At 41.9% G+C, this 20,411-nt stretch overlaps 1 protein-coding gene across 7 annotated transcripts in view; it reads right to left on the minus strand.

The window, feature by feature from the left end:
• Positions 1–11,545, minus strand: part of castor2 (cytosolic arginine sensor for mTORC1 subunit 2) — a 38,910-nt gene extending 27,365 nt beyond the window's left edge. For all 7 annotated transcript variants that reach the window (XR_014755162.1, XR_014755163.1, XM_084698147.1 and 4 more), the window contains exons 1-2: positions 11,170–11,545; positions 775–845 (exon numbers count right to left, since the gene is read on the minus strand). Coding sequence is in view for 5 of the 7 variants with exons in the window: in XM_084698147.1 (XP_084554273.1) it covers positions 775–845; positions 11,170–11,282 (184 nt within the window). In the remaining 2 variants the exon portion in view is untranslated. The remainder of the gene's footprint in view (positions 1–774; positions 846–11,169) is intronic.
• Between the last annotated feature and the right edge of the window lie 8,866 nt (positions 11,546–20,411).

The following is a 20,411-nucleotide window of genomic DNA, read 5'->3' on the forward strand; positions in this document are numbered from 1 at the left end:
TTTTTTTTTTTACCGATTTTGGAATAAGGCTGTAACATAACAAAATGTGGAAAAAGTGAAGCGCTTTGAGTACTTTCCGGATGCACTGTAACGGTACCTGTAAATCATCATCTGAATAAAATGTGAGGAGGAATGGGCAGTGTAGTTGCTGAACATTTGCTTCTTCTTTTTTTTCCAAGAAAAAAAACTTTTCGACTAGCTAGATAGCGTTATTCACTTCAATGCAGTGGAGACGCAATAGTTAATGTTAGCCAGCTAAGTTAGAGGCTAGCATGAGCTACACAAAATAAAATGACCGTTAAAAGGACAGTTTATTAGCGTTGGCTAATTAATAGCTAACACTATGACAACAATCTCTGACAAATCTTTTTGTTGTGACAACCTTCATACCAATGTTTTTACAGACATTTATTTACCTCTCACATTTTTTTTGTTAAGAAGGCTGTACCGCAAAAGAAAGTAGAATACTCTACAGTAGAATACCTGCGCCTGTTTCACAACACTTCTAGTATCCATGGTAATCAATTAGGGTCACCCTGGAAACCAATATGTAATGATGTGGATTCAAATCGCTCAACCAACCACAAACCAAACCAGTGACAGCTTGGCCTCTGTTAACCCATAATGTAACAAGGAGAGCTGATGGGGTGAGATGTGGTGTGATAAAACCTTGGCAGCCAGTCAAGATACAAAAAATTAATTGAAAGATTATGACCTACACATTAATGTGCTTGTATTTGAAATAGATGTATAATCTATGAAAAAATTATACACCTTTGAAGCCTTCTTCATCCACGATAATGGTATAGTCCTCTGGAGTTTCAGTCAAACTGAAAAACTTGCATCTAGATAGGAGAGGAGGTTTAAAAGAAATACTGGTTAATATTAGTGAAGAATTGTACATCCAATCCATTTACAACAGTTTCTAATTCATCAATCAACTTATTTGAAATACAATCAACATATAACAGTGTTTCCCCAAGGATTCTTTTAGGGAGGGGGGTTGACCAAAATGTTACCTCCCAAGGCAGTGTGAGTCTGTGAGAAGATACTTGGTAGAGTGAACAGGTAGCCAAGCAAGAGAAGCCAACGGTATTCTATGCGTTTATTAGGGCATTTCATAGACTGTATATAGACTGACGACATGTCTCCACTTCCTCCCACTGTACATAAATGAAGCCAAAATATTCTGGATACGGGTGCTGCCATCTTGCGCTGAGATGTCATTCGGACCCAGAGTCTGCGTGGCAGTGATTGGGTGGTGGAGCCAAGGTATTGAGGTCCCACCCATACACCTGCTCGACCCAATTGCGAGCACACACTAAACCCTTTTTATATTGTCAAATAACTCATTAAAAACAAACTGATCAGAAAAAATTGCACTTGAACAGACATCAGTGTGATAAGAATGACCTGAAATAACATAAATCATCTTTGGGAACAAATTATTTGATGTGCACACCCAATTTGGGGGGTGGGGGTGGGGGTGGGGGGGGCTTATATCCACACAGAGCAGCTCGTGAGGAGCGAATAGGCAAATTTACGCAAATGTTGTTGCTGCCAGTGGATCTAGTGTAGGCCTACTCATCAACAGGTGATCAGGTGTTAATAACAAGGGCAACGTTGCGCTAACTTTTGTAGCAAATGAATCCAACTTTTGTAAGTATGAAAACTTTAAGAGAAAAAGATTTATTTTACGATTTAAAAAAATAGCGTCATTCTATACAATTTGTCATACTTTTAAAGGGGGGAGGGGGGGCACAGGAGTTATATTTAAGCCCAATCCTCATCGCTACATAAAATTACACCTTACTGTTATTCAGCTCTAAATATCTTAGTGATACTGTATGTTGTGTTTCAGCTCTTCATAATATGAGTAATAAGAACAGTTGTCAATACCTTGCTGTCACTGGTATTGCAAGCATGAGAGCTGCTTTTGAATATTGTCACTCAATACATAAGGCTATGCAAACATACACAAATGTATGAAACAGGACATCTAATGCTTATTGAAAAACTGATGGTGGAACATAGACTGGCTTAGATTTTTGAGGCCATGATACTAAGGATTCTGAAAAGCAGATGATGTCTAGTGCTTCTTGATAATTCTGCTGTGCATCAGCCCCTATAGATTCTTCGATGGTGCTCCAAACATTTGATGTTGTGCCATCACATCAACTCAGGTATCTATGCATGGTCTGATATGGAGCGTTTGCAATGGAAAGTTAAAGACAGGATAGGTAAGTTTTGCGAACCTAACAATTTTAGCTGGAGAAAGGATTCAAACAAAAATATAGTTGCAAGCAGCAATGGCAGATTCCTCCTCAAATAAACACCCATTGCTATGTTTTACAACTGGAGGATTGACCAAAAGACTAGAAACCGTTCAGTCAGAAAAAAAAAACTATGCCTCTAACTGTTTTTGAACCTATAACCTTTCAGTTGTCTGCACAACCTTTCATCCAATTGAGCCATTCCCAGACCAGGACATTTTTGTTCAGTAACTGGATAATAAAATAATACGTTTCTCCAAGGCAAGCATTGTCAGATTTGGTCCAAGCTCAAATAACTGTAATTCAGCCATATTTTCACCTATCAAGGTTAAAATATGTGTGCACGGTACTTCAGGGGTGTGTCACGTTAAAACCTATTAGGTTTAAAATAAATAAAAAAACATTTGAAAACCATCATTCAAGAAGACATTTGATTTAGTGACACAAACATATTGAGACAATGTGGACAGTTACATAAATACACCCCTTTCAGCCATGATGTATTTGATAAAAGATTTCCAAAGTAACGTTTTGAAATACATCAATTCTACATATATGTATGACATTTCAAGTCAATTGGACCTTTGGTTCAAGAGAAGACAAATTTTGAAGGTTTTCCCAAATTATCACTGTACAGGCAAATCCATCATGGCGGACAGTATGGGTCCTTGAGACCTTTTTGTTCTCATGAAAGATGAGGCATGTACACCAAGTTTCAGAATAATTGGAGCAATGGGGTTGCAATGCCATCACTTCAAAAAGTGGACATTTGGGCGTGGCCTGTGGTCTGATGTGGGCTATTCTTGGTGTGGGCCTTAAGGCTGAAATATACTACTCTGTTTTCACGGAGATGGACACATGGAAAGCCCTCTCCGAGCCCTCTCCAAGCCCCTCGGAGAGCTCTACGTGCACGTCCTGATTTTCCTGACTATCCGTCCGTCCATCATTTTACGGATACCCCTTGGCTGTGATTGGTCCGTATTAAGAACCGCTTGCCTCAGGGGCGGGGTTGCTGTGACCAACACGACGGACAGAAACCTTTGACCGCCATTGCTGTAAGTTTTTACAATTCATATTTCAGCTAAACAGTACATGTAAATCAGCATCTAAATTAAAATGTGACGAGAAATGGGCAGTATAGTTGCTGAAAATGTGCTTATTTTATTGATGAAACGGCTAATTTGTAAATTTCCTCCGACTTTTCAATAACCTAGCTAGCATCGAAGTGCAGTGCCACCTACTCTTCAGGTGGTGAATTGTTTTCAGCACCCACAGCCTTCGAAGTGCTATAAATTCAACAAATCTGTCCAACTCCGTCTGTCTGTCTGTCCGTAACGGAGTCGTAGTAGTATAATTCGGCCTTTAGTTGTGGCATGTTGTATCAATTTGCCAAATTTCAAAACCCTTTACCCATGAGTTCATGAGAAATTCCAACAATAATAATACCAACCATTCCTATAGGTTTCCTCCCGACGGAGGAATCCAAAATATCCCACACTCTCCCTCAAAGCCACACAATTATTAAGTCCCCTCTCGTCATCTACCGCTTATCCGGGGGTCGTGGCAGCAACCTAAGCAAGGAGGCCCAGACTTCCCTCTCCCCGGCCACTTCCACCAGCTCTTCCTGGGGGACCCCGAGGCGTTCCCAGGCCAGCCGAGAGACATAGTCCCTCCAGCGTGTTCTGGGTCTTCCCCGGGGCCTCTTCCCAGTGGGACGTGCCCAGAACACCTCACCAGGGAGGCGTCCGGGAGGCATCCTAATCAGATGCCCGAGCCACCTCAGCTGGCTCCTCTCAACGCGGAGGAGCAGCGGTTCTACTCTGAGCCCCTACCGGATGACCGAGCTTCTCACTCTATCTCTAAGGGAGAGCCCGGACACCCTGCGGAGAAAGCTCATTTCGGCCACTTGTATTCGCAATCTCGTTCTTTCGGTCACTACCCATAGTTTGTGACCATAGGTGAGGGTAGGAACGTAGATCGACTGGTCAACAGAGAGCCTCGCCTTTCGACTCAGCTCCTTCTTCACCACGACGGACCGATGCAGAGCCCGCATCACTGCGGACACCGCACCGATCCGCCTGTTGATCTCGCGCTCCATTCTTCCCTCACTCGTGAACAAGACCGAGATACTTGAACTCCTCCACTTCGGTCAAGATCTCCTCCCCGACCCGGAGATGGCACTCCACCCTTTTCCGGTCAATAACCATGGCCTCAGATTTGGAGGTGCTGATTCGCATCCCAGCCACTTCACATTCGGTTGCGAACTGCGCCAGTGAGAGCTGAAGGTCGCGGCCCGATGAAGCCAACAGGACCACATCATCTGCAAAAAGCAGCAACCCAATCCTGAGGTCACCAAACCGTAACCCCTCAACGCCCTGGCTGCGCCTAGAAATTCTGTCTATATTAGTAATGAACAGAATCGGTGACAAAGGGCAGCCCTGGCGGAGTCCAACCCTCACCGGAAACAAGTTCGACTTACTACCAGCAATGCGGTCCAAACTCTGGCACCGGTCGTACAAGGACTGGACAGCCCCAATCAGGGAATCCAGTACCCCGTACTCTCGGAGCGCCCCCCACATGAGCCGCCGCGGGACACGGTTGAACGACTTTTCCAAATCCACAAAACGTGTAGACTGGTTGGGCAAACTCCCATGTACCCTCCAGGACTCTGCGGAAAACCACATTGCTCCTCTTGAATCCGAGGTTCGACAATCCGACAGACCCTCCTCTCCAGGACCCCTGAATAGACTTTCCCAGGAAGGATGAGGAGTGTGATCCCCCTAAAGTTAGAGCACACCCTCTGGTCCCTCTTTTTAAAGAGGGGAACCACCACCCCTGTCTGCCAGTCCAGAGGCACTGTCCCCGATGTCCACACGATGTTGCAGAGTCGTGTCAACCAAGACAGCCTTACAACATCCAGAGCCTTAAGGAACTCTGGGCGGACCTCATCCACCCCAGGGGCCCTGCCACTGCGGAGCTATTCAACCACCTCGGCAACCTCAGCCCCAGAGATAGAAGGCCCCCCCCCGATGTCCCCAGACTTTGCCTCCATGTCGGAAAGCGTGTTGGTGGAATTAAGGAGGTCTTCAAACTATTCCTTCCACCAATCCAGGACGTCCCCCGTTGAGGTCAGCAGCGCACCATCCCCACCGTATACAGTGTTGACAGAGCACTGCTTCCCCCTCCTGAGTCGCCGGATGGTGATCCAGAACCTTTTTGAAGCCGTTCGGAAGTCATTCTCCATGGCCTTGCCGAACTCCTCCCATGCCCGGGTTTTTACTTCCGCGACCGTCAAAGCCGCGTTCCACTTGGCCTGCCGGTACACATCAGCTGCCTCCGGAGTCCTAACAGCCAATAAAGTCTGATAGGCCTCCTTCTTCAACTTGATGGCATCCCTCACCTCCGGAGTCCACCACCGGGTTCTAGGGTTACCGCCTCGACATGCACCGACCGCTTTACGGCTGCAGCTCCCCCACCATCGAAGCCAACTCACCACCAGGTGGTGATCAGTTGACAGCTCCGCCCCTCTCCTCACCCGAGTGTCAAAGACATGCGGCCCCAAGTCCGACGACACGACTACAAAGTCGATCATCGAACTGAGACCTCGGGTGTCCTGGTGCCAGGTGCACATATGGACACCCTTATGCTTGAACATGGTGTTTGTTATGGACATGCCGTGTCTAGCACAGAAGTCCAACGACAAAACACTGCTCGGGTTCAGATCGGGGGGGGCGTTCCTCCCAATCACGCCCCTCCAAGTCTCACTGTCATTGCCCACATGACCATTGAAGTCCCCCAGGAGGACTAGGGAATCTCCGGGAGGACCGCTTTCCAGCACCCCCCCCAGAGACTCCAAAAATGGTGGGTACTCTGAGCTGCGGTTTGGTGCGTAAGCAACAACAATGAGGACCCGTCCCCCCACCCGAAGGCGGAGGGAGGCTACCCGCTCGTACACCGTGGTGAACCCCAATGTACAGGCGCCGAACCGAGGGGAAAAAAGTATTCCCACCCCAGCTCGACGCCTCTCCCCAAGGGCAACTCCAGAGTGGAAGAGAGTCCACCCCCTCTCAAGGAGACTGGTTACGGAGCCCATGCTGTGCGTCAAGGTGAGGCCGACTATATCTAGCCGGACTCTCTCTACCTTGTGCACCAGCTCAGGCTCCTTTCCCGCCATTGTTGTTATTGTCAAACCTTTAGATTTATTTGTTGCTATCAAGTTATAAAGCTTATTTGAGCAAATATGACAAAAGGTGGGAATATTGTCTAGATCTGGAATACAAACAATTTGCACTGAAATGCAAAAAAAAAGAAAAAGAAAACAAATGCGATAATTTTATGTTGACTTGTCTTATCAGAAATAAATTCAAACCATGTCTAAACAAAGAGTAACCCAGAACATGCATTTGTAGGGCTTTTACACAATAAGAATGTATTTACGTCAATAATCATTTTAATGATCACGTAAGGGAATATAGCCCATGTCACCACATTAATCAAGGGTTAGAACCCGTGAATACTCAAATCATTTGGCATCAATGCATGCTCTCCCTTTACTTTCTTCTACTAACTGGCTTGATTGGCACTTCTGACTGACCACTCAGATGTAGGGCTGCAACAATGAATCGATTAAATCGATTAAAATTGTTAATTAAAAGCGTTGGCAACGAATTTCATTATCGATTTGTTGTGTTGTGCGATTATTACGCCACTCAATAAGTCGCGGAGATGTTTGAGTATTAAAAAAGAAAGTTTAGTTGAGCGCGGAGCAGAGGTAGAAGAAAGGCCATCGGAGAGACGTTGTTGAGTAACGTTGTTCTGAAACACATGGCGGAGAAATCAGTACAACTTAAGTGTGGGTGCATTTCACACTAAATACGTCAAAAAGGTGTGTTAATTGACCAAGGTGAAGTTAGTTTCATATTCGACATTCGTCTCACATTCGGATGCTACTTTGCAGCGTCACGTTAGGGACCGGGTGAAAACTACCCATGCCATTTTGAAAAATTTAGACTTACAATATTTTTATGAATATAAAACCTCAAACAGACACCAGAGTATCTTAACAATGTCTGGTATACTTCCACAGCCTTTTCTTTGAAAATAGCTTAATCCTCGCAAATCTTAAAGGTGACATGACATGAAAACGTCATTTTATGAGGTTATTTAACATTAATATGAGTTCCCCTAGCCTGCCTTTGGTCCCCCAGTGGCTAGAATTTTCGATAAGTCTAAACCAAGCACTGTGTGTTCTTCTCCGCCTTTGACAAAATGAAGGCTCAATTGCTCTGGTTGAAAATCTCCTCCTAGTGATGTACATAGGAGCAAGGTTACCTCCCCTCTCTCTGCTTTGCCCGCCCAGATCATCTGGCCCGCCCATGAGAAACTGAACTACTACCATGCAAGGGCGAGTGCGATATTGTTTTTTCCTGGAGAGACATCATGGCGAGCAAACAAACGAAGCATAACAGTTGCTCAGTGCTTGGATGTACAAATGCAAGCACAAATCTTTATTTAATTCCTTCATCCGAGCCTCTGCACAACCAATATCTCAACTTTATTTTCGCTGGAAATGCTCCGACACAACTTCCCAAAATGTTGTATGTCTGCGCCAAACATTTCAGCCACTACTGTTTCCTCAACTTGAGCCAACACAAAGCTGGCCTTTCTGGATCATTACTAAATCTCCTTGGTCAAGCTACAAACCTTGGACAAGTAAGTTAACTAACGCTATATCATTTTGTTGCTTTACTGTATATGGTTACCTAGCTTGCTACCCTTAGAATGTGGCTTTAACATTAGCTCTGCAGCCAACAGCTGAGTTACTGTTGCTAACGTAAAGGTAGACGGCATCAAGTGTGTATGTGTGAATACAAACGCTGTAACGCGAGTGTTGTACACTTCTTTGTTATTTGGATAACCGTTCTGCTGTTGGTGTTATAGCACGCGCGATATCCACCTTTCTCCTCATTGAAATGACTGAGTGTGCACCTCTGCAAACCAGGGTGATCAGATGGGAATGGCTAAATTTGAGGCATCTTACAGCAACGGGGGCTACGAGCCATTGCGATACATCCGTTGTAAACATTAGCGCATGTTGCCGCCCCTCTCCTCCTCATTAGCATTTAAAGCAACAGACACAGAAACAGCGCGTTCTGAGGAAAACTGATGTGGGACTACTTGTAGTGGCTATAATTCTGCACCATGGCTGAATTTCGGGAAAGAGACTTCAGATACAGTATTAGGTGACCACTAAGGCCTATATAAAAGCATCCAAAAACAGCATGTCATGTCACCTTTTAACTTTTGTCAAAATTGTGTCAAACAATGATACATATACACCAGATTATTCTAATAAAGTCTGGCCTACTTCCACAACCTTTCAATTAAAAAAAAGGTTTTTAACCAAACTCAAATAAATTGCTCATCTCTGAAAATAGCATTAAATCCACGCTAATACTAATAACTTTTTCAAAATGGTGTGCCTGTTTGTGCACATTCTGAAGATGTTTTGCACTGTGAATTTGCTGTCAGTTCTGTTTTAAATAAAGGGGTTGGAAATTAATGCTTTTTGTTTTTTTGTTTTTGATCCGATTCACCGATGAATCGAAAGAAGAATCAATTACTAAAATAATCGTTAGTTGCAGCCCTACTCAGATGTAATAAACACTTGCAAAAACAAACAATGGGGCCATGCTAATCAGATTATATCCTTGCAATTGAATGCTTGTACTTTGTGTTAGGTTCAAAGGTGTAAAGAAACATAATGAGACAGCAAACAAGCCCTCCAACCTGGCCTCCCCATTTATGGAATTCAATAGTTGACAAATCCAAATAATGAAAGTAAACTACCCGAGTTCCTGAGTTGTTTAGCAAACCATTTACAACACAGGATCTAGATCAGGTTCTGAAGACTCACCATACATCAAGAGATTGTTAAACACTTACGCATTACATTACATTTACATTTATTCATTTAGCAGACGCTTTTATCCAAAGCGACTTCCAAGAGAGAGCTTTACAAAGTGCATAGGTCACTGATAATAACAACAAGATAGCCCAAAAACATTGCGGGTAGCCAAAACATGAAGCACATATTGTGAACAACCAAAAATAAGTGCCAAAGGGAAGAACCATAAGAGCATGTAGTTAAGCAAGTTACAATTAAACAACATGAATCGCTATAAGTGCAAGTGTACCTGTAGAAAAACAAGCAACAGTAAAAAAAAAATATATATATATATCGCAGCAAGTACAACAATTGAAATCAGTTACCACTAACCAACAAGAGCAACAAGTCTCTAAGCAAGAGTCATTGTGATCGTTGAAGAAACTAACATTGGGTCCAGCAAACCATTCCTGTACTGTACAGTTGTACTACCGGAACAAGTGCCTCTTGAGCCTTTTCTTGAAGGTGAAGACAGTCAGTGTCTCTGATGGAGGTGGATATGCAGAGGTAAAGCTAGATTAAATTAATTCCTGAACTTTTTACCAATGGTGATCTCGATTCACCATGTCTGCACAGCTGATTTGTGTCCTAATCAGTTAGAAAGCACATTCGGGGAGAGTGCAAAATTAAAAACGCTCTAGATGGTAATCAACATTCAATGAGGTTCAGCCTGTGCTGCTAGGCTTTTTATTAGCATCACATACATTCAAAGTTAATGTGAGGCACTTCACACAAACTCTCTAAATCAGTTTGTTTAAGGTTAAGCTACAAGGCCACAACCTTTCAGTAACTTTATACACAAAATTATGCAAGGTACTTGGACATAGTGAGAAGACAATTAACAAAAATAGCCAGATTGCCCAGACAGACTTGACAGCTGTAAAATGGCCTAAATCAAAGATTGATTTGTTTAGACCAAACAATGTTTTAAACAGAACTTCATTCTTCAGGTCCTTCATTGTTTCCACTGTTGGCACTCAGTACTGGAGCACTTCCAAAATATGAGGAGAAAAACAAAGCCTACTTTTAACAGCAAATATTAAAATTGTCCTTTTGTATCTAGAAATCAGACCCCCCCCCCCCCCCCCCCATTGATCGTGTTATAGGCCCTACTTGCAGTTATCCAATCTGTATGACAATGTTTTTATATTAAAGACCATGAGACATTACATGTACAGAAGTCCCAAAAGGTCAGACACGTTTAGTGCCGTTTCATATTTTGAGGCCTATATGGTTCATTACAGTGGTCACTAAAGCCTTATAAAATGCCAAAAAATGAAACCATAACGTGAACAGTTGTCTAGACAGATTTACCTTTGAGATGTCATTTTAAATTCACAAAAACAGTGTCAGTTCAATCACTTGTTTTATGATTAACAGGCTTTGTCTTACATGTTCAATACAAAAATTATAACTGTTAGCCAACTTGCGGAGCGTTTTTGTTGGATAGTCTATAGACAAAACCTGAGGCCCGGCGCCACAGCCTAAAACAATTATTGATAAGCAACATGACACATTATTGTGCATCATCGCAGGTTACGCATGTCTCACATTGCCGGTTCAAGTTTGATTTAGAGCAACCATCTCCCCCATATAATTTTACAGCCACACAACAGAAAAACAACACGACAGCGATGTAAGCACGTAGACACACACCCCTTCAAGTTGAGCATACGAAAACGAATAAAAGCAACAACAACAAAATCTAAGAAATTATAGGCTCCAGTGCAGAAAAAGGTTATTGAAATTGGCGGTGTTTACGCATACTAAGACAACGCATACTATTTTGTGTTTCAAAAGGTGCGAAAATAACAGCCCTACGAAAATGTAAATGCACGTTTGCCGTCGTCATTAGTTCACAATCTTGTAATGTAGGTTAATGCGTAGCCTATAACAAGTGTTAAATTAACCAATTTTTTAAACATTATTCATACCCTCAAAGCTACTTACCTTGTTTTAGAGGGCAAGAAGGCGAGTTTGATTAATCCATGAGTGCAAATCTGAATACCCTCTTTTGCTATACTCGCTACTTTCAAACTGTGTTCTAAAATATGTAACTCCATCTTTTCCGTCTTCTCATTTGAGGAATAACTAAAATAATATATATTCCTAATAATACATGAATAAATGCACCTATGTAGATGTTATTAAAATCGTAAAACGGAGATGAAAGCAAGGGAGTGATAAGGAAAAGTTGTCTTCTAAGGAAGAGTGGTAGAGAGAGGGTAAAGAGAAAAGCAGGGCGAAATAAAAAGAAAGCACAATGAGGTAAACGGTAGGGAGAAGAGAAGACTGTCGGTCCCCGTGTTTTCTCTCCGACAAGGATTGGAATCGTCCAGCAGCTGGTAACAGTGAAACAAACAACTTGCCACTCAAAAGAGGGGGAGGACCTCGGTTGAACCGGAGCATTTTGGAACTTGTAGTTCAGCATTTCCAATGTCGTCATAGGATTATAGGGGAATATAGAAGGGAATATTGGAGGGGGTTTAAACTATTCTATTGAAGAAACATTTTGAATATTTATATATGTATATGTATATATATATATATACATATACAGGTTACAGGTTACACTGTATGGAACGCCACGTTAGTCAAAATTAATGAAATAAATAAATAGGTAAATAAATAGATAAATACATACATAAATAAATATGGCTATGAAAAAAAATCTGAAATTAAAAAAAGATAAATAAAGAGATAAATATGGCATTATATAATTATATAGCTGAATCCATTTACTGACATCAATAAATAAATACATGTATTTATTTCAAAGTGACATTTTTGTAAAGACAATATGTATTTATTTCATGGAACTTTTATTTCCTAGTGCCACATTTATTTATTTTTTGAGACTTTTCACACCACATTTATTTCCACATATATTTCCACACCACATTTATTTCCACACCGCATTTATTTCTGTGCTGTATTTATTTCCGATCTCACATGCAAATGAGAGGGGCGTGGTTATCTTCAGACCAACGCAGCTCCACACAAGATCGAAGGCAGATAGGGACACCTAGATTCGGTAGATTATGGAAGACATTAGTCGTGTCAGAGATCGCATGCTGGCCTTATAGATACAATTGATCAGCAAGGCTTGTCAGGATGTATTATTTTAGCACACAGTGTAGATTTTGTAGAAGTACTTGGGCGGATAAGTGCTTTACACAGAACAGGACATGTCAGCAAGCCATTTCAAGCCATGTCAAATCAAATGCTCAGTTTGCCTGCTCTTTTGAGTGCTGCAGCAGCCCATAACTACAGTGGCCCACGGGTGCACACCACAGCAACATTAGCGAAGCAAACAAAAGTTGAAAACACAACAACATTAACAAAAAAGAAACATTTATAAAAACGCTACATAAAAAAAAAATAATAATCTACTACTTACAACACAACAGCATTGGTTCACACCACCAACATCAGCCGAGAACACCGCAGCATTAGCCGAGAACACCGAGAACACCGAATTAGTTGGGTTCTCACTAAAATAAAAACAAACTTTTTGACAGATGGTCAATTTGAAATCATTCCAATCAAGAACAGGAACCAAGAACACAACTTCAATTCACCAATTTTAATTATAATCTTGTGTTTTACAAAATGCACGCCTTCTCTTAGTTTCAGTGATGTTGTAATGCGTTATGTTCGATAGCAAACCTCCAAGAGGTAGGCTACGTCAGAGCCTGTTTAAGAAGAGCCTTGCCCCTCCCTATTAAGCCCCATTGTACCGAATTTTGTTGCAGTTCCACCAGAGTTCCACTGGGAGTGATCGCGGTCCAGTGCAAAATGAATGGGAGTCTATGGAGCTAAACGGCTAAATTTGTCTCTTTCGCCTGATTGTCGTTGAGAAATCTCAGTTTCATGGTAGTTTTTGCATGTTCAACATGGATTAAAGGTCAAAAGTTGAATGAACGAGTACTTATGTCCTTTCGATTTTTTACAAGGTGAGTCGTTGTTGCCCATAACACGCTAGCATTCTGCTAACGAATGCTGATTGGCTAGTGAAGGACTGACTACGGCCAGAGATCCCGCTTGATGGCATCCGAAGCTGAACCAGAATGTCAGAGCATTAGCAACATTAGCAACAACAACATCAGCAGGCCAAATCTCTTTCTAGCATGTGTATTGACAGGGAAAGCCAGCTGTGTTGTCGATGCCTCGAGAGAAAAGTGGAAGTAACCAGAGCTTGCCGTCAAGCAGTAGCTCTGGTCGTACGATGTGTATGACGTCAATTACATTTTCAGGCTTTTTAGAACAGAAGGCTTTTTAGAACAGAAAGGTAACTTAAAAACTTTTTGTATTTTTTTGGCCTCTCCTTTCGAATTCAGAATTCAAATTACTAGACAAAAAAATTTATCCTGAGAAAAGTGTATTTTGAGGGGTATAGCTCCATAGACCTCCATTCATTCTGCACTCGACCGTGAGCGCCCTCATATGGAACTTGAGTGGAACTGCAACCAGTTCAGAACCCACAAGTTTCTTGAGTGGCAGTTGTCCCTATGTTAGACATTCTCTGGGCTACGTAAGCGTGGTCCTGTAGAGTTAATTTACTTCACTTGATTTTATAACAACAGGTAAAACACCAAAAACACCCCACTTTGCATGCACTGCCCCTAGTGGTCTGGAGAACGATTTGGTGTGAACTTGAAATGCAGCGTTTCTCCAAATGTCGTGTTTTGTGCTAATGCTGCGTTGTTCTCGGCTAATGCTGCGTTGTTCTCGGCTAATGCTGCTGTGTTCTCGGCTAATGCTGGTGTGTTCTCGGCTGATGTTGGTGGTGTGAACCAATGCTGTTGTGTTGTAAGTAGTAGATTGTTTTTTGAAATTTAGCGTTTTTATAAATGTTTCGTTTTTGTTAATGTCGTTGTGTCGTGTGTTAATGTTGTTGTGTTTTCAACTTTTGCTTGCTTCGCTAATGTTGGTGTGGTGTGCACCCGTGGGCCACCTTACATAACAACTGATCAATGAAATAACTTGCTGAGAAGTTATTAATCTAGCCTATACTTAAACTGACATTTACATTCACAACGTCATTACGAACAAAAGGATTTTCTCCCATATCACTTTTTGACACAGGTCGACTTTAAAAGGATGTAACTTCAGTTGTTATAAAGATATCTGAGTGATTTAAACAGATTTGTTTCCAGTAGGGTTTGTAGTTTCCAATATGTATCATACCCAGAAAGTACATTTGCAATCATAGGTAGGCTACCTATATTGACTTCAGTTATTACAATTAATGATATACGCCACCAGGAGGCGCTGATAACAACACAACGATGTGCATTAGAGACGTAGGAGAGTCTACAACGGTGGCTCATGTGCACGCTTAAATTCAGTCACTCTGAGTAAAACAATTTGTTACAAATTCATTAAGTGTGTACAAGTCTGCTTTACATTACAGTCACACCATTACACTATCTGCAAAATCATGTCTAAATCGACTACTTTGTATGGTGAGCTTGTAGTGAGACATCAAAAGTATGGTTTGGAGTCTGTTAGCACAAACAGTTTAACTTATATTTAAAAAATAGAAGTTTATAGCCTGTTCTCCTATTCTAAAATGGCCGCGGGGCAGTTACACGACAGTAAACAAAAGCTGCAAGACACCCAATGTAACTGCCACGAGACACTTGCCTACCACTATCAACAGAACAGTAACTGTCTACTGTGCAAGTAGAGGCACTGGCATGTACCACTAGCTACTGTCACGTACCAGTGGAGGCACTGGCATGTACCACTAGGTACTGTCATGACCACTCGCTCCACCGTCACGTACTACTTGCTACAGTACAGTACAGTTTCCGTTCTAACCGCTACTGTGTATTTATATGTATACATATCAGTGGCGGCTGCTGGTCTTTCAAAGAGGGGAAGCTAATTTTCGGCCTACATCCTAAAACGTTCCATTCATTTAGCAGTTAGCAGGCTAGTTCACTGGCTTGTTCACACCTACGACACTAGCCTGACCTACTGAATGAATTAATGAATGAACGAACGATCTAACAAAGCAATATTAATCTCGAAAGAGGAAATGTGGAAATTAGGGTAAACTGAAACAAGGAACGTGGTGTATAATTGTATGAGATGTATGATGAAAATTGGTTGGCAATTTTGCCAAACAAATACCAAGAAATAGGTTCTTGCGGTTTGTCTTTCAACTATAGTTGCAAAATCTGCAATGGAACTGAGCTTGAATAGCTTCCATGACTTATTATGGTACAAAATTACTGTCTATCAAAAGGAGATGCAGTCTTTCGACAGACCCTCCAATCATCATGTGGAAGCCAAGCGTCCAGGCCAGCCTACTCCTCCATTCACCCCCAGGGACGCTGAGGGTCCAAGGTGGGTCATAATCTCAGCATTTATCAAATGACGTATAGTTTCGAAGCACTGAAAAAAACTGTTCAATTTCCTGTAAAGTAAATTCCATGTATTGCTTCTAAGTACATTATATACGTGTGAAATTAGTTCCTTAAAGCATGTACAAAGCGCTAAAACTTTGCCGCACTGAAATGTGGAGTTGGACCGAAGAACAGTTTCTCTTCCGTTTTCAGATCAGGTTTTAATGGGCGGAGCCAAGAAATGCCCTACGACGTCATTTCGCCCTATCTACGTCAGATCACTGAATGGCTCCTCCTGCTGTACTGTTATTGTAGCCCACATCAGCTTCAGGATGTTTCCCACCACCCGCAACTGCATCTTCCCTGGATGCAAAAACTCCAGCTGCGCTACACCACCATTTAAGTTCCCTATTGATAATGAAGAAGAGGTTGAAACATGCCCCATAGTCACAGCCCAACGGAGAGTTATCAGACTCATATTCTGACTAGAATTATGAGTATGACAACGTCAGGCTACATGATCTTAGCATTGCCCAAGACAAAAAGGAGCCTGTTGGGTTTATGGCACTATTCAACTGGCTCATCTGTGACCACCAGTCATTGTGCCTGTGAATAATAAACACATTTTAATACTGGCCTCATATGGTCTGACAGCATAGAAGTACCGATGAAGAGAGCCATGGAGCCTATACTGTCCTTTGTTGCAGAATGATTTAAAGCTCAAAGAATTGATACTACTCACTGCTTTTAAAGGGGTGATTGACTGTTTTGGGGGGGTATTTCACACTGTTCCTTAAGGTCTCCGAATAGGATATGTAACATTGGTTGGGCTGAAAATGGCCCGGGTGCTGTTTTATGGCCCCTGATGCTTCCTGTGAATTAGTCGCAGGAAAAAACGCTAGGTTTTCTCGTTTTATGGTATGCTCATGAATATATAGATGAGATGTGCGCTGATTGGTTGGTTAACAACGAGTGAAGCTGCAAAGCAAAGACGGCCAACAGCACTCACTGAAACAAGAAGGTGGAGATTTAAAATAAAAACGTACAAATAAATCTATTGTGTCTACAAAACAATCAATGTTTGTTAAATTACCTAGGTCACGTAACTGACTTTGTTTTCATGTTTAAATTTCAAGAAATCACATTTGATACTGCCATACTGATGGTTTCATACATTACATTTAGTGGACACTCTTATCCAGAGCGACTTACAGTAAGTACAGGGACATTTCCCAAGGCAAGTAGGGTGAAGTGCCTTGCCCAAGGACACAACGTCATTTTGTGTGGCTGGGAATCGAACTGGCAACCTTCAGATTACTAGCCCGATTCCCTAACCGCTCAGCCACCTGACTCACTTCATAAATAGTGATCTTGCATGGAAAGTAGCAGTTCCTTTCCTCTGAAAAGCACAGACGGAGATTGCACTTTCTGCAGAGCGTGTTAGAATATCCTTTTATGCAGTCTCCTATCGTTGTCTTCACCGGAAATGTGCGACCATGTCCCTACGCACACCCATTGGTGGTTCGCATGCCCTGTTGGCTGGGACCCCATTTGGTGGACCCCCATTACCTGAGGATGGTCTCCTGAGCAATTGCTCTGAGGTCTCTGAGGTGTCACTGTTATCGACATCAAAGGGCTCCCACTAGCTGAAGATGGCCGTCCTCTCCTTGGTGTGTTGACAGCGGTGTTTGTCAAGATGAGAGAGGAAGCTAGTTGCGCCTGCGATCTGTTCAACATCTTTTTCTTGGGAATATTGAGAGCTTTGCAGTCCCGTTTGTAGAGGAGACAGGCGTTGATCACAGAAATTATAATAGTGTGCCAGAAGATGTAACTGTATCAGCGATGCAATTTCATGAGGAACTTGTATTTGGCTGCAAATTACACCAGCAAATCCACACCGCCCATGTATTTGATGTATGCACCCACAATATGAGGTCTCTCAACTTCAATGTAGGATTTGGTGGCTTTGTTCCAGCGTTGAATCTTTTGCACAGTATCAATGCCAGCAAAGGATGACACAAGTGTGACTGCCCTGTTGTCATACCACTTGACAGCGCATATGTTGTGGTTTGGTTGGCTTGTGTTGGTTTGCTCTATGTCTTTATCATCATCATCATCAGTTGGACAATCAGTGGGTCTCTGATTCTCTTTTTTCACTTCCTCTACATTTTCAACCACCTTGTCATCACTCGAATCGCTGGTGTCTGATTCCATGTCAACATCACTTCTTGGATAGCATCAATGACATCATGCACACTGAAATAAACTCTCCTTGTTGATATCATTCTGAAATGGAAATAATAGTTAGAGTATGTTCAAGTACAACTAATTCCAATGCAAATGAATCCTATTCATGCAATACATTCCACTGAAGGCACACAATACTGTCTGGTTAGCCTAATGTGCTCTCTACTTAACATTATAAAAGGAAGATACAACCCCCCAGACCTCTTACATCTCCATATTGCAGAACATTCACACTTGTCCCTGAACAACCATCCTCCAAAGCATTCCACAAACAGTATCTGCCTTGTGCAACAAGCAGATATTTGGGCCAACAAACAAAGTCCAGATAACTTTGATCTAAAATGATTCAAATCTGGTCTAAACTGAATATTGTAACAAATAACCAATTTATGAAGTGTGAATCATCAAATACATTATATTTCTGTAAGTATTTATCCTGTATCTGAACATTCGACAAAAGACAAAACAAAGACAAAACAAGCTGAAAATCAAATGTGATGCATGAATTCCACAATAACTTAATATTTACATGAACTACATAATCTAACAATCACCCAAAAAAATATTTCATGGAATTTACTTCAATAATGATATATCCAGTCAAATGAAACAAGGAGATTCGCTTCCAGGAAAGTTTGCTGGTGGAGGGAGTTCATGGCCTTATGGCCAGATCTATGTACACATTTAGTATCCAATGGCATTTCAAGGCAATACAATAAGACCCAATTGCCATTTATATGTGGTCTTTCAAAAAAAAAAGCTAAAGGTAACGTTGTAATATTACAACAAGGGGTCTTACAGGGTTAAGACTGCAAGGGAAGCTAAGCTTCAAACATTTAAAACAAAATTCCTGGTCAAATATTTACTATTGTGTTAACATTTTAAATGCGTTAGAACAAGTTAATACCGAAGACGAGTTCGTTCAGAATCAGCTGTACATATATTAACAGGTTGACTGAGGTTCCTTATCATACATTCCCGTAGTGCCACAGTGCATTTCCCTGTTGAAGCTCAGCTGCCATGGACTCCAATGGGTTGCTTTGAAAGATCCTGTAAAGTGGAATTAAAAACGAGTTACAAGTTCACCACACCACAGAATGATGTGTTAACTACCTATCCAAATTTGAATGGAAAAAAAACACAGACATGTTAAATTAGGCTTTGTAATCGTAAGAAAATCAGCAGTCTTCTCTGTTTCGAGACTGGGGGGGCGTGTCGCCTGAAGGAGCTGAAGCTTGGCCCCCTCTCTCAAGTAATGCTGGGGACACACTAAACAATTTTTTTGATCTTATAAGATCTTCAAACTGTGAGAGACCACACACATGAAGACAAAAAAATCCTTGATTTAGCCGTTTCGCTCCAACAGTGTGTGGTGTGCCATGATTTGACAAAGACAGCACACCACACACAAACAGATTTCCAACTAGTGTCCCAACTGTTAACACAAGAAATCTCGCAAAATCTCTCGAGACTAAAGAATAAGCATGGCGGACAAAATTCAGGAAGAAATTGCGATTATAGTTTTTGCAATGATTTTCACAGAAAATTCACTGAAAAAAATAAAAGGGTTTGCTGTTGCCACAAATCGGGACGTTACTTAAGATTGTCGGAAGGGGCGAAATCGGCCCGATTATCCTGTAGTGTGTCCCCAGCATAAGCTACCTACGACCCCGATAATGGACGCCACATCAAGCTGAACAAAACAGTATAGAATTAGAATTGATTTGTTCAATGAGTGAAACATACAGATGCATATGGATAAGAGCGTCTGCTAAAATGACTGAATATGAAATGTTCCCCTGAGCTGTAACACAGGAGTCAAAATTGACAACATAGACAGCAGACAGTGAGCTCTCCAACTACTTCTAGCACATTAGCTACCATTTCACCAAAATACCATAATTCTACACCGAGTACCCTAATATCAAGTTAGCGGTTTGCAGTAACTCATAGCAGAGATACCTCTTCGCTCAATTGGATAGACCTACAACCAATCATAGCAACGTAATATGTTGTTTGTTGAAAACAAATTCAACCCAAGCGCTCTTTTGTGACGTTGTTGATTACGTTACTGTTGATCATCTGTACATCATCGTATAAAGCCCGTCCTGGCATTTCATTGGTCCTCCCAGCTCCTGGTTCTATATAGTTTGTCCCCAATACGAGCCCCTCCAGACCCAACTTCCTGACCAAATTGTTGTTGTGGGCGGGGCTAAGTTGGGCTGCAAGCCAGGCTAAAGCTCATGTAGTCGCTGATTCCGAGGGGCGCAGTATAGGGGGGAAAAGTTAGGACAAATCCAAGGGCCCCTGACTGACAGGAGCCACATTTTCTTTTCTTTTTTAACTAATAGAAATGATAAACTGGCCTAAAAAAGGCCAAAAGGGGAAAAGGTCTGACATGTTCAGTTCCAATGATGCTGCCCTTTTATGTTTTTTTCAACGCAGCAATTCCTGCCTCTTTTACAGTATGTTGCCTCAGTGACATTTCCATGTTCCATTACCTGCTCTTCCCAAGAAGACAGAGCTTGATAGTTTGGAATAAGCTGTCCTTTTCACCAGGTCTTAAAACCACATATTCTAAAATGCCCA

This window comes from Hypomesus nipponensis, chromosome 5, assembly GCF_054491055.1.
Source record: "Hypomesus nipponensis isolate SF chromosome 5, ASM5449105v1, whole genome shotgun sequence".
In the NCBI taxonomy this organism is placed as follows: Eukaryota; Metazoa; Chordata; class Actinopteri; order Osmeriformes; family Osmeridae; genus Hypomesus; species Hypomesus nipponensis.